The 18,461-nt window shown below is 38.0% G+C and overlaps 1 protein-coding gene across 1 annotated transcript in view; it reads right to left on the reverse strand.

Moving 5' to 3' along the window:
- LOC146989734 (CUB and sushi domain-containing protein 1-like) overlaps positions 1–18,461 on the reverse strand; it is a 373,646-nt gene that overhangs the window by 111,740 nt on the left and 243,445 nt on the right. Inside the window, exons 13-20 of the mRNA XM_085763336.1 lie at positions 16,207–16,389; positions 15,832–16,017; positions 11,087–11,227; positions 6,906–7,027; positions 6,707–6,779; positions 5,125–5,263; positions 3,957–4,144; positions 3,556–3,744 (exon numbers count right to left, since the gene is read on the reverse strand). Coding sequence (XP_085619462.1) covers positions 3,556–3,744; positions 3,957–4,144; positions 5,125–5,263; positions 6,707–6,779; positions 6,906–7,027; positions 11,087–11,227; positions 15,832–16,017; positions 16,207–16,389 — 1,221 coding nt within the window. The remainder of the gene's footprint in view (positions 1–3,555; positions 3,745–3,956; positions 4,145–5,124; positions 5,264–6,706; positions 6,780–6,905; positions 7,028–11,086; positions 11,228–15,831; positions 16,018–16,206; positions 16,390–18,461) is intronic.

Here is an 18,461-nt window from a genome sequence, read left to right on the forward strand (position 1 = left end):
TTTTTCTGTGTTTCTAATATCCTCGTTTTAAAGGATGTCTGGCCATTCTTTAAGAGGAGCTACTGTATGATTTTGGCCACTTCTAACAAGTTGTTGTCCTGGCACCAACTGCACACTTTAAAATGTCACAGTGGCTCTTCTCTACAGTCCCTTACACATAAAAGAGCAGCCAGTGTTGTGTATTATCTGTTTGGCAATTTAGCTGACCTGCAGGAAGAAGATTAGTGGTTTGGGTCCAACAGACACTGTGGCATTACTGAGAGGGACTGGTCTCTGCATGCCTTTGTGAGGACTACACTTCATTTTGCTTTTGTTTTTTTCTGGTAGATATATTGTAATGTTGTAAAAAATAAAGATTTTGGTGGCTGTGCACTGTGTGTGATGATAGCAAGAGGTCTGACTTGACTTCATAAAATGTTAACTGTGCCTCTGAGACGACACTGTAAATAAGATCATTGTCACCTAATGTGTGCATGTGTCTACAGTACACACTGCTGTAAGTATGGCTGTGGGAGTTTTTGAAGATGATTTCGCTCCTCTTTCCTCTTAACTGATGTGCAGTAAAATCTCAAAGCCCATTCTGAGTGGACGATGGAGGTTTTCTCTGTGTTAGCTGGGATTTTAGTTTTTAGGTTTCTGCCCACAGCTTGAAATATAGATAGATAGATAGATACATTTTATTACTGTACAGACTCTAGGTCCAGTTAAGAACACATACAAAAAGACAGAGAAGGATAAAAACAAAACAAAAAACAAACCAAAACAATACAAACAGCGACAATAACAACAACAACAACATATCGTCCAGCAACCCCTTATTACAAGACACTTATACCAGTGTTTCCAGAGCAGTGACGTGTAACATGTGGCACTAAATGCAACGTTTGTCAGTTACAACACAATATAGTATGTGTCAAGGGAACTGAATATTCAAAATTGTCAATAGGTAGGAAACTAACAAAGTAGGGGAAGATTTTGAGGAATTTTCATGTCATAAATGTCATGTCATAAATAATTCATATGAGCATACCATGACCTAAAATTTTAGTCAAGGCTTACACAGTGTTAAAGTGCCATTCTAAAATAGTGTGTCTTATAATGTGACACCTGTCTGGTAAGATGGGATGCTTGCCTGAAAATTGAAAATGTCAGAGTGGCCGTTTAAAACTGCTTACGTTATATGGCTGATACAGCGAGATAGACCGTCTCAGTATGTACTCACTCCTAAGTTGAGACATCGTGACTTTGGGTTTCAAATTGGATTCTTTTGAAATGGCAGATGAAATCAGACGCTGTGTATTCGTCTCCCATGACAGCATGAGCTGTGGTAAACGTGGACTGAGAGGGCCGGTGAGTGGCCACTGAGCATCTGTTTCAATAGTGCCTGTTGACCTGCATAATTTCACCGAGGCTGGAAGACCAGAGCCATTGTGGTCGCGTGTATTCTGGAGTATGGGCATTTATTGTACAATTAGCTCCATGGCTTCTCCCTTTATCAAGTGAAATTGAAAAACACAGAAGACTGGAAATAGTAGAATTTGTATATCTCAGTTTGGATGGAAGAAGTCAAGGTAACAGCTGCACCCACTCCCTCTCTCATCTCATCTACTGATGATGCTCTGACTCAATATGACCATTTTTGTCCAGTATTTTTGTATGTGCTAACCAAATTGTATTGTTTAAGGGCCTTTTTTTTTTTTTTTTACTTATTCAGCATGTTTGTATTGATATCTAATTAACTAAACTGAGCAGCTGCTGTAGTACTGGTTACTCTTTGTCAGTGTCATCAGTGGGACAGTTGACCAAGAGCTCAAAGTAACAGCTGTCTGTTGTAATTTCTCAGTCAGCAGCTCGGGTCAAATATGTCACAGGGCAGTGTACTTACACTTAGCTGATAAAACACGTTGGGTTATTTTAGGAATAATATCTATTTATTGATGCAAAAACATTTACATGCAGTAGTTTCTCAATATTGATTTGCTTTTTCCTGAAAACCTAAAAGACAATGGTATGGTGGTTAAGCATTATTGACTCACAACAAGGTTTCTGGGCTGGAACATGTTAAAGAACTGGGGCCTGGGGTCAGATTTGCTTGTTTTTCCTGTGATGCGTAGATTTCCTTTGGGTGCTTTAAGCTAATTGGTGACTCTAAATTGTCAGTAGGTGTAAGCATGAACGGTTGTCTTCCTATAGAGCCCCATGATTAACTGGAGAGCTGACTAGGGGGCACTGAGCCAGTTTCAGCTAGCAAAGGCTTCTCCCCTTCTGGTTAGCTGCGTGGATAAAGAGCTACGCTACAGACAACAGATGCATGGATGGATCTGTGTAAAAGATCTAGATTAATGTTGTCATGGTCTAACAAACTAAAATTTTAATCAATGTTTTGCTGTTTTTCCAACGGATAATGTAATACACTCTTATTCTGCAGTGCTGGAGAGGCTCCAAATTACCACAGCAATAAGTTGTTGCTACTTTTTCTTTGCTAAATTAAAAACTTCATCTCTAAAGCTTACATAATAAATCAGGCACCTTGTTTTTTTGTCCTATATTAAATTCAGATCAAGATCATTTTATTGGCAAAGCAAGATTTAGTCTTGCTTTTGACAAGAGTATTTAGAGACCTCTTTTTTTCCAGCCATGTTTTGCTTTAAGCACCTCAGGGGGAGAAAGGGCTTTGTCCTCTGAGGGAAAGGAACAAGGTGACACTGACCTGCTGTGCCAGTTCATACAGGAAATTTCTTTTCCTTCCTCCTTTTTCTGAGGTGTTGCAGTGCTAACTTTTCCTTGATAAGCAAAGGAGGAAAGTGCACGCACATCCGACTAGTAGGCAGGTGCAGGACAAAAAAAAAGTAGTGAAAGAAAAGGAAAAAAATGTCTGCACACTGCTAAATAGAGCACCCATTTTTTTTTTTTATTAATAAAAAACAACGTTTCAACCAGGAGGAGGAAGGAGGATGGATGGAAGTGGGCAGTGACTCATGATTTTCACCTGCTGCAATCACAGAACCCCATCTTAGTCAGTAATACGTATAAACAATAAATATCTTTAATTAGATCATAACAACGACAACAACTCAAACACCAGTTAGAAAGACCTGGAGCATAGACAAAAAGTAATCTTAAATAAGAAATAGAAAATAACTAATCATCACATAGAAAGTTATTTAAAAACCATCAAACTAATTTAAACTAACAAGACAAAATAAGACCCTCACTATAATAGCATTTAGAAATGAATGGTACATTTTTGCTACCACGTGTTTGAGTTGTTGTAATTGTTATGATCTAATTATATATATATATATAGTCCTAGTACTACTTACTAGGATGGGGTTCTGTGTGCAGCAGGTGAACTTTTCCTTGATAACCACATATTCACTCTTTCCTGTATTTAGAAAGCTACACACTCTACCCATATTCTAACGAGTGAACAAGTTCCTCACATTATCACCAAACTGTTGTGCTCGAATCCTTTTTGTAATATGATGCTAAAGGTGTAAACCCACTGGGGGCCCCGATCAAGAGGAATGAAATGAAAGAAAGAGAGATTCTCACCATCACAACTGGGGAGAGCGTGACTCCACTGATGATTCTGCTCACAAACAATTGGCTCCTGATCACTCAGTGTATATCCTAGGTCACATGTAAATGAGACACGGGAGCCAATGGAAAAGCTGCTGCCATGGCGACGACCATTGACTGGGATACCAGGATCGAGACAAGAGTCTGACTCCATTTTTACACCTGAGAATCACATCACACAAGCACAAATAGCACACAGGCAAGGTCAAGAGGATGAGTGCACATGTGTGTGGGTAATTACATACTTTTATGCTGGTCTGAGCCTGAACTCAGAAAACACTGAAAAAAAACACTTTCCCACTCTGTGTGAATCTCTGCATGCAATTCAGAGTGTGTTGACTAAACATCCCTATCGGTCCGCAAATCAAGCTTACTTTCATATCTGATGCTGAAGCCTGCTGCCGAGCGACTGTTGTCTGTCGTGAACAACAGGTACAGGAAGTTGGACGTGGAAATCAGGAAATGAGGTGCTTGGGTGCCGTGGTATTCACCAATCAGTGGAGAGGAGGATGAGGGGCCATCCCTGATTTCCAGTGTGTCATAGTTGACCTCAGTCTGAAACCTAAAAACACACACACACACACAAAAACAAACAAACATGCAAAATAACCTGACATTCAGGAAGATAGCATTTATATGACTGACATACAAAATCTGTGTGCAGGCAACTAACAGCAAATATTTGTTTATCATCAGGAGCAAAAGATATTAAACCAATAAACACATCAGACGCTGGAGGATTCCGCAGCAATGTTAATTTTGTTGAAGTTATCCATCCATTATAGGCACAGAACAATTGAGAATAACAGATTGGTGACCTCTCCTAGGCTAATTGAAGTAACAAAAGTGACTGTCACAGTCTACCTGCCTGTTTAAATAACTAAACACTTAAACAACCATATACCTATCTTGTGTAACTAATTACCTGAACAATTGACTGACTTGTTATCTCCCTCTTACTCAATTCCTTCAGCGCCTCAATTCCAGTCTGAGTAACTGACTTGCTGACTGCCTGAGGGATCACCTCCACTCACGGCTGCAGCGCTCTAAGAGGCAGAGTTGGTTCTTAGGAGCCTGGTTATCAATCTATGCATGAAATCCATCAACGTAGTTTATTAATTTACTGAAAGGGCAACACATGGATCAAATTAACTACCTGGTTAGATAAAGATAGACAATGGCTGGGAACCACTGATACATCACGTAACACTGACTTTACATGGCCCTTAGTTCACCTCTGAATAAGACAGATATCCACTTTACTGGTGTTGGGCAACACTGTGTCTTCTATTGGCTTGTTTCCAGATGAAATATGGAGAAAGCCCACATGAATCATTTAGCAGATTTTCACCAACTACATTTAAATTTGACTAACTTCTAATGCTTCTGAAGGACTAAATAAATGATGCACTAGCTCACACACCTGGAAGGGGAAAATATTTAATACTCCAAAACATCTGACTTATTATCTAAAAAACATGAGGAAACTTTAACAAACCTAGAAAAACATCTCTCTGTAACTACCTAACCAAATAACTTCACCTGTCGAAGTGTATCTTCACAGCGTGGTCTGTCTGCGATTCAATCACCCACTGGCAATTCAGAGAGTCTTTATAAAAGGAAGGCCAACCAGGAGAGAGCAGTACACCAGTAGAAGCTGTGAGATGGCCTCCACATGGAGCTACAGGGAAATAAAGACAAGCAGACACACACACACACACACACACACAGAAATTAATTTTTTTTCTTGTAAATGTGTTACAGCAAGCACGACACCCATATTTCATCGAGTAAGCAGATTCATCATCTGCTCAATTTATTTTAGCTCTCTAATCCTTTCTGAATTTTTATATTTCATACATAAACATTTACCTTCACAAATTATGCTGTGCCAATCTTGTGCTACGGTAAACAATTTTGAGTTGCTCATGTTTGAAAAAGGCAAAAATAATTATAGCACGATCATTTATAGGGGAAATCAAGTATATTTATGTGTCAAATGATGCCAAAAAAAAAGCTTCTCATTTTCTTGCATCTCAGAGGGTTGCAGGCTGCAGGGCTGGCACATCTTAACTCAGTTTATAGTTAACATTTAGAGCTCTAAAATCTCAATTATGCTACATTACAATGTAAGAAATTACCTATAGTTGGGTTCATATTTCACATCAATAACCAATGAAAGACTTTATACAGTATTTCCTTGGGTTTCCATTTCCTTTTTATGTCTGTCTAGCAGCTTTAAGCTGCCATACAGCATAACAGATTTTTCAAAACTTTAAACCTGTAGTTCATGATCATCTGCTGCTCTTTCTACAATATGTGATCTTCATTTGCTTATCTGACACACTCTTACCACTTCTTCTGTTCTCAAGGAGCTGATACTTTTACCCCTTTAATTGTTCTTGCAACTTGAGACTTTCAGCAAAAAAAAGAAAAAGAAACACTCAAGTTTTTCTTCTTCTATCTTTCTTTTACCCACAAGCAGCAGTGTGCTGCACTCACTCTAGAAGTAAAGCATAATTATCATTCACTGTCCAATGGGAGAGATAATATTTTCTCATGCTCCATATTTAATACAGTGACAACCCTATTCAATTTGATTGTCTCCATTCCATTTATTAACAACAGGCAACATTTGATAATGTCATTTAGACAATACAATGAAGATGGAGGGGGATAAAAAAAATACAAATACTCACAGGCCAGAGGGTACTATTCCCCTTCAAAAAGTGTTGAAATAATAGCGCATTTGCTGTCCTTTTTTTATTATTACTTCCACATATTAGCTTATCTGCACACTATGGATACATCTCTATATAATGAGTGTGTCTCACTGAATGAGTTTCAGCAGTACTTGTGCCAGTCTCATTTAAGATTATTGTTGAGAGAGAAAGATGCATGCAAATAGCCTGAATATGTGTGGGAAGGCTGGAGGCTAAAGCAATTACAAGAGCAAATTTATACAATTTCTAAGGTGCATACACACACTTAAGATGCACAGCAAGAAGCAAATAGTTGAATGTTTTGTCACCTTACAGTCTGGCAAGTGAAACATTTTGAATGATTCCCCCATTACTCATACGCACAGTAAACAGTATCTGTGTGTGTGTCTGTTTATATTCACCTTCACACCGGGGCACAGCCGCAGACCAGACGACGTTTCCATCCTGGATGATGCAAGTGACTTGATCTGATCCCTGAAATAAGATAGTAAGATATAATATAAAGATTTGTTACTTACACACATATACCAATATGAATATTAAAAATAGCAAATCCAAATTCTAACTTCACTTTCTTCTGTTAAAGTATCTGTTTCTTACCTGTGTCCTTATGAATCCTTGATCACAGCGAAAAGCCACAGAGCTGCCTAGTTGAAACTGGTCACCATACCTTTGACCATTGACAGGAACTCCTGGGTCGTGACATTCATTCTGACCAAATGCTACAGAGATAATAACAGTAAGAGAAAAGTTACAATCAGTGGACACAGAATTAACAAAAGCAAACTGCTGTGTCAACTGAATGAGCAGAGAGAAAAGAAAATGACAAATCGCACATATGATCTACAGTATAATATGGATATTTGAATCATTAGTGTTTAAAAATACGTGTGCGTATTTACTAATTTCAACAGTCTTCTCTGGTTTTTCAATTTATTTCAACACCTGAAAAATTGGTTCCACCAGAGGAAAAAAATAAAGAGCGCTGTTTCACTGTCAGTGAATGTGACATCTCCACTGATATGGAAATATGGGAATGGAATTATCTTCACGTGGATTCAACCCTGTCATGTTTAGCTTATATTATCCCCATTCCAGAGATTAACCTGATCCCACCCAGAGCACAAACCCAGTGATTGGACATGTCTTAGGTTGATTAGCTACTGATGGAGAGGAAATGAGAGTAGAGGGAGAAAGAGAAGGACAGAGAAGAAAAAAACAGCAAGAGCCGAACCTTGTAGATACATAAACAGAAATTCGTACATGTATTACACACACTGTCATATGGATAGAGACACATTTGCGTACACGAGCATGTGTTCAAATATGCATGTGCAGAACATACGAACATACAAAAGCCAAAGGTTTTCATAGGGGTAACCATGCACACATTCACAAGCCTGATATAAAAGATTGACAGAAAGACTAGTATACATATATATGAGACACTCATATATGGCCCTATATGAGACAAAACACAAAATATTCAAATTATATGTGTAAAATCAGAACAGGGAGATGAGGGACAAAAGCCAAGGTGACAAAAACAAAACAAAACGCAGTTATGAGTCTGGCTAAAACACCAGAAGTGTGTGACAAGGTTGTGTCTGAATGAAAAAGTGAAACAACAGAGAGGCAACATGAGCCAGAGTGAAAGCCAGAGATCAACATGATGAATTGGAGAGAAAGGAAAATAAGGAAGAAAAAAATACAGAATAAGAGGGCTGGGATGGGGAGGAAAAGATGACCTCTAAGTCAGACAACAATATGTTGAACATTTTGTGTCAAAGAGTCCCGAGTCTAAAGTGAGTGCATTGTACAAGGTGTAGTTTTGTATTAGCAGATTTTTAAAGAGGTGCGAGGACATATTTCCCTTGTGTGTGTATCATGAACATTTTAGTTTCTTCACCAAGTGAGTTTTGAGGTAATTTTGCACCAATCACTGCATACTCAGTAAAGGTCTACCCACAATTATAATCATTATGACTTGCTGAACCTTTGACTAATTTTCAAGCAGTTTGGTTTAAATAAATGCCAGACATGTTTTTAAGATACAGGGTAATTGGTTCTCATACCAGAAGGAAAATAATATATTTTCTACATTGTATAAGTAATATTTCAATATTATTATATTATTTTAAGAAACTTTACGATATTTATTTGTTCTTGCATATGAAATAGTTGTTGAAATCATGTATCACTATATGAATTTTCATATATACATACGTATATATAATTTAAATACAACAAAGACTAAGATGAAATACTAAGAATGTTATTGACAGCCAAACATTAGAAAGCTGTGTATGGGTTGAAATAGAAAACAACTTATGAGTCAACCAGGTCAGTCAAATGGCAGACAAAAGAAAAAAGAGACAGTAAGGGACATCAAAGGAAATTAGGTACAAATCATGATAAAGGAATTAAATGTTGATAGAAACGATTCATGGTGGTGTCATTAAGGCAAAGCAAAAGGACAGGCATTTGAACATGTTGGTACAACTCTATCAATTATCCAGCATTATTTTGTGATAGTAATGAAGCTTTCCTCTACAGTCCTTTTGGCATCACCTTTCGTGGCCACCTATGGAACTATCCTGAATAATGTTTCTGTTTACTGTATTGCCACCTTCCACTGGCACCCCAGTAGTGAGATGAAATATCTGCCCTTGGTACTGCAGCTATGCTGTGGCTATAACAGCAACATCGCAGTCCATCATAAACAACTTGAGATATAGGAGCGTAATCATAGCTGTTCATAAAACTGTACTGGTTTGCCAGTGTTGTGAGCAAAACAAGAATTTGTAATTGAAAGAAAAAATGCAACTGTGGATAGAAAATGATAGAAAGCATTGGTTTCTACAAAAGAAGTTAAGCCTAACAGAGATTATGATTTAGTTTCCTCTTAGGCAGCCCTAACAATACTGTTTGGGCAAAGCCTTATTTATATGTACCACTGATAATCAAAACTGTCATTAAACCAAAGTAAATCTTTAGACGAAGCACCCTATACCCTACAGGATCAATTTACCTTGACTTTATGCCATAAATTAAAAATGTATTATTTTCTGTAACCACTCTTTCGCTCCCAGTGCACTGCTCTTAGCAATGTCTGGTGTGTCAAAGTTCATATTTGAGTTTCTAACATTATTCATATAAATAGACACTGATATCCCCACAGCAACACCTATTGATATTCATATATGCATTAAAATGTTAATAGACCAAATTACTGAAAGAGCACAAAGATGTCGGATCTTTTTTTAAGTCGCAGTGTAGAATTCATGATCTGACAAAAGTGCACTTTTAAAAAGTTCCATCAAAAGCTATATGATTGTTGTTTAGCGTTTGTCTCTTTTAAAGAATGGGTATTTAACGACAGGACATTGTGTTTTTTATAGCTATTGACAGTAAACACTGCATTACATTTCCAGGGAAACAGGGAGTATTTATAAATTGGATTTCTCTATTTGCACATTACTTTCCATTTGTGACTGAAAAAGACTCTATAATGGCATATTTTTGCCACCAATAGTGCATCAAACCTTTCATTTGTGTTAGGATTAGTGTAGAAAAAATGTTTGTGCTGGGATTATAGATTTGTTACAGACTTTTTATTAAATAAATTGTGGTGCTGGAGAGGCAAAAAAATTCCATTTTTCATATGTCCCCTCTCAAGGAAGAGTCACAGATGAGGTCATTTGGATGGTCGTTTGTGAAATGGTGCAAAACCATGCAGAGATCACGGAGAATTAATCAGAATCGTTCATGCAGAACTAGTTCAGTTTAGAGCCGATAAACACACTGGCTGCAGTAGTCGGTCTGACAATGGGACAAGCTTAACTGCTGCAGGTAAAGCATCAGTAAGACATGAAAACAGACGATGATTTGGGAGGAACTCAGGACAGACAGTCATGTCAGCAGTTTGTCTGGTTATTGTATAAATTGCCAGTCTTATTCAGTTTGAATTTGTGCCAATTACTGCACTGTATATGTATTTTATATTTATTGTAGCTTTTCATGATTATTTCATATGGAGACAGTTATGCAAAAGCCACTGAAACCCTTCAAAAATTGCTTCCTCAAACCCGCAACTAAAAAAAGAAAAGAAAAAAGAAAAAAAAAGGGTTTTATTTTTTGTTTTAGCTAGAAGAAACAAGTTATTACATTAGGACATGAGATGTAAGGAGCCACCTGTTCAAGAAAATGTAAGATTCCTCCCTATTCAAAGCATTCTGGATATTCCTGCTAGAATGGACAATTGACAAAGACAACAGGCTTTTATGTTTTCTTGTCATGTGATTAGGCACTGGTGCAGCAAACCCATCCTCCTCCATTCTGGGTAGCAGACCTAAAAAAAAAAAAAAAATATTCTGCTCATGTTTACTCCTGTCACTTTTAGATTGCTAAACAATTTTCTGCTATCAAAACTCCACTGAAGCTGCTCTGGAGATATTTCAAATGCGATGCCATGGTGACATCTGACTGGATAACTGCAGAAATAAGGAAAAGACACCAATACCAAACAAAACGGATGCACCAATTAATGTCACAGCACGAAAGGCAGTTTTTAAATCTTTCAGGGTGCATTTTTTGTTTGATTTTTGTTGCATGTGACTCTACACTAGCAGGTACATTCAACTGTGTTCAAGCAAAGCTACCTGGATAAAAAGGTACAATAAAGGTGAACAAAAACTATATGAGCATGTGACAGGCAGACAGACAGACAGACAAACAAACAGACAAACAGACAGAGAAAAGGGTAGGTAGTTTGTACGTACTTGTATAGCTGATATTGAAGCCTTTTCCAGTATTGGAGTGATCAGACTGAAATTCCAGTCTCATGATGTGTCCATTCGAGGCGATCTGAGAGGGAACATCCTTTCCTGAGAACGTTCCAAATGTCGTTGGCTCAGACAGACCTAAAATAGAGCAGAGTTTGAACAATTTTTTTAATGCTGCTTGTCTGTGGTACATCCCATTAAGGCAAGGACACACTTAAGTGAAGGACTCCTGTGAAGGAAAAAAAAACAAAACATCCCCCAAGACCTCAAGAGATGTATTAGATGTTATTAGGGCAAGAAGAGAAAAAATTAACTTGGAAAATCATATTACTGTATGGTGTTGTTTTGCAGACAAACCCAACCAGTGTACATTCATTGTCTGCTTTATTACATCGTCTACTTCTCTAGAAGTCAAACATTATATTGGTAACACTGCACTATTAGCTCATTACCTGCCTGTCTGTCAGTCATTTTGGATTTAACAATTTAATGGCAAGAGAAGGACTGATGCAATTCCCTTTATTCAGTCTACTAATACTGTCAGTGCCAAAATGGGGTAATAATCCATCACAAGTTCGGAATTCAAAATTGTATTTAAGAAAAGTAAACAAGTATTAGCATCAAAATGTGCCTAAGTGTCAAAAGTAATCATGCCGAAGATTGGTTTCTCTCGGAGTGACAAATTATTGGCACTGAATGTTTTATTAAAATGTTGTAGCTGGTCCTGGTAGAGCCCAGTTTGACTATTTCATCACATCGTTTGGAAGTTTTAATGAAAAGAAAGGAGTTAAATTGTCAAAAAAGTCTCACTTTTTGGTGATGTTTTTGTATTAAAGCTATTTAAGGATAACCTGTTTCTCTACAGCTTTATATGTTTTTTTAAAACTACTGAGATAATGCTGAAATGCAAAGTCAGTGTGCGAAAACAAATGCTGTTTTTTTCTTGGACAGATGGCATTTTGGAGATTTTTATCCGACAGTGTGATTTATCAAACTCATCTCATGTTGACTGTGTAATCTCATTCTGCTTAGCAAGTAACAAATAAAAAATACTGATAAAAACACATAAAGTAAACATTAGACAGTCTTCAAAAATGTGATGCACTTATATTTCCTTCGAACTGTATTTTAACATTTTAATAAATGATAACAAAATACTAAAAATACACTGAGAGGTACAGCTATTCCTATACAGTATATCTGCTAATTAAACAAGAATAATTCATGAATCATCATCACTGACTCATGACTTTTTAAATCAAATTTGATTATCCTCCTATGCCTCTATAAAATTATTTCTAAATTAACAGACAAAATATACAACCAGTGACCTGAAAAATACAGACACACAACACAGACTCTTGCTCAGTACAGCACTGAACCACCTTTAGCCCTAACAACAGCTTCCGCATGTCTTGGCAGTGATTCAGCAAGGGACCTGCCAGGTTCTGGTGTTCAAGCAAACCAATCTGACTTCCAGTCCTTCCCACAACTGACAAAAAAAAATGCTTTTTTTTGTACAGATGCTGCATTCGAGTGATTCTCACAGTCCAATGTCTGGAGATTGTTGTGTCCATGTCATTAATGTTATTTTGCCTGAATGTTTCTTGAACCATTCAGTCCTGGACAATTCTGTCACCATGGTAGGGAACAATTGTCTCGCTGAGAGTAGCCATCATCCCCTCGGTGGTACATGATTGCGATGAATAGCTGAACCTGGCTGCTATGTTAAGGCATGTTCTGGCATTAAGGCATTGCTCTATAGGCATTCAAGGACCCACTGTATACCAATTGAACGGACCCAAAACCATTAGAGCCCCCCCGTTGGCCTGTACAGCTGTAAGCATGCATCACCTCATTTCTGTCTGGAACATTTATGTCACAGCATAGGGCCATTTACTGCAACAAATGGTTATACATTTTTGTTTGGCAGAACACACTTTGCCGTTGAGGGTGCTCCCCAGTGATCTAATCGGCAGCGACAGATTCAGTGGGGAGCACAATAAAACCCTAAAGGGCTACACAGAATAGAACCCAGCAGGCCCATATCAGTGAGATATGGAATATACATAATGCACAAGGAAAGAAATTCCACCCCCAAAATATAGTAATAAGACACTAGAACAGGAGGAGGCTGAGGTGGTTGATGGAGAAATCAATCTTCACAGCCGGTAACAGCAGTTTGTAGCAGGTAGAAATAAACAGATTAACCAGCAGCAGCAGCGGCAGCAACAGCGCCATAATGATCAAGAGCAAGTGTGAGAGCTTGTGGGATTATAAAGACCACTTTATTGTCTTGATTGAAAGTGATTGGAAATTTGTTTGCATGTGATTGTCGATTATAAGTGTCAACTGATGCTGATAAGCAATTGGCATGCACAACTTCAGTTCACAGCCAGAACTAACACAAAGCTTGTTGCTTTTGATTGCCCACCAGGAGTCCACCAGATTGATGTTTCAGCAGAGACTGTGATTCATCAGAAAACACCTGCAGTTTTGCATGGGTGGGCGAAGCAGGCACCGGTGATTATTCATTACGGCCTTTTCTGCCTGTCACATACTGTGGCGATCCACTGGGGGTCATTTCCCACATGGTTAACGGTTTGATGTGGGGTCTTGCATTCTGTCCCCTTCATTAATTACCTTAGAGAAAAACGGCATCTAAAAAAATCCAGCAGCTATAGCTAAGTGAAAACTCACCTTGTAGCACCTACAATTACAGCTTTCTCAAAGTCTGACACCCAACAATCTTTAATTCATCAATCTTCTAAAGTCACTCTTGTTGCTCTTGCACGTACCTGCATGTTTTCCAAAAGAGACAAGTACTCTGCTGACAATACAGCTGATACTAATAATTATTCCATATTAGTTATTTAGGAGCTACTTCAATTAGAACACCAGATGAGATTAGTTACATGTCTTAAAATAGTTGAAGATCATAGCACTGACAATTGATTAATAATCTTAATCTTTTCCGACGCCATTTAACATCATTCCTGTTTCATATCATTCCTGAGAGAGCAAGTGAGCGAGTGTGATCCACTGCAGAGTGTTTTTAGATTCCATTGTTAAGTACAAACACTCTATTCAAACTAATATTCAAAATCCTCTTATGAATCCAACTACAAAAGGTGCAATGAAGAGCAGTGTGAGCTGACAACCCTGCAAGGGATAGAGAGGGAGCTACAGAACCGCTTCACTAATAAAACATAGAGTATCTGAAATGGGGATTCTTCACCAACACTCCCTCAGAAAGTTTTCTCTTTATTTCCGTCTTTACTTGGAGTTTTGTATCTAATGCACTTTGACTCAAATAAGACACGCAGTGACTTAGTTGCAAAGTACCAAGTCTTTGTTCTTCAACAACGTAAAAGCTCTTTTAGGTATTCATTATTGTGTTGAGGCATGAGACCAGGAGTGGAGAGAGAATCAATGGAACAACAGCTGAAAGAATGACAAGATCCTACATTGTATTATCTGAGAAGAGAGATTTGGAGAAAAAAGCCTTTTGTCACCGCTTATCAATACGTTCTCTTACATTAGATGGCAACAATGGCTTTTTGATTATGTTAACTATTTATATACTATTCAAAAGCATATCTTGAAGCTTTATTAGATTTGTTACGTTGAATTTCATGTTGCCATTTCCTCGCTCAGGAGATTTATGGGTTATTACTGTGGTTGCTTGATTCACTTTTGCTTTCTATTTGTTTTTATTTCACTGTTCTATTATTCAGGAATAAAAAGAAGACAGAGTCATGAGTGTCAAGGTCCCATAAAAACCTTGGTAAATGAAAAAGCCCTTGGGTTTTTGTGATGCAAAATCTTTCTTCTTTTTTTTTCTTACTGCATTGGGATGCAGATTTATGTTTCTCCTGGAATATGGCATCTCCTGTTTTATGTATGCACTTTTAGAAATCATAAAATCAGACTGTGACTCATCATATTGGCGGTGTAGCTGCCAAATGATTGATAGCATATGTCTTACTTTTAAATGAGAGAAAAGAGGATAGACTATAAGACAATGTTAAACAAACATTAATGTATACCATTTTATAGATCTACATCTGATTGTGATAGGACACTTGTCATGATCAAATATACTACTATAAGACTTTACTAAGAGCACTTCATTTCAATAAGACAAGTCATTTTCAGTTTTTGGTTTTAATTTCTGAATCTGACAGCATGCGATTTATCACCTAGAGGAAAATTTACGGCAAGTTTAATTTTGCTTTACAGCACTAATCGCCCTGCAGATTTCAAAAGGCTGCTTCAAAATAACATAACACCAGGTTTACCACCAGTCAATTAAACACACATCTTTAATGACCAGTCAGTCAAACCAGGCCCTCGGTTGATTCAGTTTAAATCAATAATTTTTATTACAATAGGGAACAGTTATCTAATTGCCATGTGTTCTTTGTGAATTGGAAATTATGGGAGTGTTGAAACAATAAAAACATTATGACTATTCATCCCCCCCAGCTTCCCGAACTGCCATTCATCAACCAATATATTCTGCAATTTTCTGCACATACTGAGCTACACTAAGATCTTTCTAAGTCGAGCAACAGTGGCCCCACCAAATTATATGACCATTTCAGCTGTATACATGTCCAGTAATAGTTCAAAAATTTATAATGTGCATATCAATATCCTGAGCTTTGAAATTGCCTTCTTGAAAAAGCTTTATACAAAAGTTTTTACATAATTTTGGAGAAATATTAAGAAATAAATACCTTCATCTTTGACCACCAACCAGTCAAACTGTGGCTCCAGGTCAAAGTCAGAGAAGAGGAGATGAATGCGGCTTCCTGGTTCAGAGATAATCAACCACACACAGTTGAGGTTGTTCCCATACTCCTCTGGGTAGTTTGGGGACAATATAGTTCCTGATGGTGCCGTGAAGTTGAAGAAACATGAGACTAAAACAAAGAGGAAAGAAAGAGGTTAAGTTGATAGGGTAATAGGTTATGAATGAAAGCACATAGATTGATAGCTGCATCACTATGTAAGAAAGAAAAAAGACCAACAACACAAAATTTAAAAAACAAAACAAAACTGAAAGAAACAAACAAACAAAAATCTTAATACAACCAAAAAGGTGTACTTACAGACACAACTGGGTTTGTTTCCAGACCACTGGTTATTGTGCTGGCATGTGATGGTCCTTTCACCCACAAGTTCAAAGGCCGACTGGCAAAAGAAAGTCAACACATCGCCGTGTTGAAAGCGATCGCCGCTACGACGACCAAATGCTGGCACCCCAGGATCACCACAGCCTCCCCGTTCTATCTCTGTAACACACACACAGAGAACACCGTGTCATGCTTTTATGTAGATAACTGATGTTGATATGTTGATGATGTGATAAGGTGACATTCAGTTCATGTCAGTCTGAGGTGGGGTTTAAAGACCATATCATGCATAGATTGATTTCCAGATCAGTCAGTGTGTGAAATCTGAACATCCTCGGTATGATATAGTGATGTAGCCATGTAGTGTTTTCCCACCGCAACTCGTTTTGGGTCCTCTCCTGAGCAGAGGACCACTTACAGCGCTGTTACTATCGTGACAATGCATGAAGCTACTGTATAGTGACATTATCTTCATCATCTTCAGCACACACGAACAATTGAGCACAAAAGAACAATATTGACGGGACGTTAAAGAGAAACATCTGCTCCTCTTTATTTGAACAGACATGTACAGTAACAGGAGACTGTGAGCAATGTACAGTCACTTGTTTTTAACACGATGCACGATGATGGTGCAGTAGTGACAAATTTTCTTGGACCAATCCGCCCAAGCTCAGGTGTGGATAACTCAAAAAAGAAACAGGTGTCAGTTACTATACACAAATTTTACCCAACGGAAAACTAAAAAAGGGTCAGTAGAGTCAAATTAGGTTGTGCTGCCATGCAGTCTAAAAGGGCAATTATATTTCTCAAGGTAAGTGATTTAGCGTATTTGTCACTAGACTACTCCAGAAAATATACTGAAATACATAACCCATGTAGAGACAATTATAGTTAGAGTCAAGATTGTAGTGGGTGTACAGTCTGAACACAAAGGCTTCAGTCTCACAGGAAAGTCCAGTCAGCTGGGGACCAGGATGGGAGAGGAGCCATACTTAAATTTGTGTAATAACTACTTTCTTTGATAGAGAGCTGGCAGCAGTCCTCATTAGGCTGTCAACACGCTGACAAATGGCAAGACTTTTCATTTTCAGGTCTTGAAAGAAAGATTAGCATCGGTGTTAATAAGGCTGTGTAAAGCAGCTGCAACCGTGAACAGTGTGGCTAGTGTCTGTTATTTCACATTGCTATATTAAGAAACAAAATACAACCTTTGAGAAATTAATTTTATTGTTTCCCTCCTTGCAGTTCATTGTCATCAAGGTAATTGTACTGCAGTTCAGCTTTAATTGTGAAAGGAAAAACAATAAGCAGAGGCACAGTTAGATGCAAGACGCACATGCACACACACACGGATCAAAACAGCAGGAGGTAAAAATCAAAGAAAGCAAAACTGTTGGTTGTAATATCATATATGATACTGTATGCAAGGTGGCAGTCTGAGCTCAATGCACTGCAACTTAAGAAAACACATGCAAAGAACATGGAAAATTTAGTCCTATAACACAATTTAAATGTGGGCTATGTGAACTTGAACATGGGGGGTTAGTATCACAAAGACGTTATTCTAACAATCTTCTCCCTCTCTATCACTCTCTGACCTTTCTGCCTCTCTCTCAATCTTGTTATTGGAATCGAGGCAAAAAATAACTTAAAAACAAAAGTGATGGACCTGCTGGGACATACTTGATATTCAAGGTAGGTTTACAGTAGTTACCTACTTTGAGTTCTGTCTAAATATTCTATGAAGGGCTGTCAGGTTTTGCTAAAGACTTTGCCGGAACCCACAAGTGAGAATCTAATCTTTTCAAGTTTTATATGAGTTAAGATCTCCCTTAGCCAGATATTGTGTGAAGGTGGAGGGGCAAGTGTGTCAAAACTTTGGCGCCTGAAGTTGGTGACAATACAATGGAACAGAAAACACTGGATTGAACGTTTAACCAAAATCAGCCATAGCATCATGGTAGTAATCCTCGTAGATGCGTACTTCAGGTCATTCCTACAAGCCTCTCAGACTATTACAGTACGACTCTTTGGTTTGGTGCCGGTGAAAACATACAATCACAGGAGCTTTTTTTACCTTTAGACTTATATATTTTCACAGTGAAAGTACTGTTAATAATGGTACACATTTACCAAAAGTTGGCAAGTTTGCTGGCACACCCCCACACACAGTACAAGTATAGGGGCATGGGGAACAGGGAGGGAGGCGGAGGGCAGGAGGCAGGAAG

The sequence above is a fragment of the Trachurus japonicus genome, chromosome 3, assembly GCF_045865225.1.
Source record: "Trachurus japonicus isolate A0001 chromosome 3, Traja_1.0".
NCBI classification, from domain to species: Eukaryota; Metazoa; Chordata; class Actinopteri; order Carangiformes; family Carangidae; genus Trachurus; species Trachurus japonicus.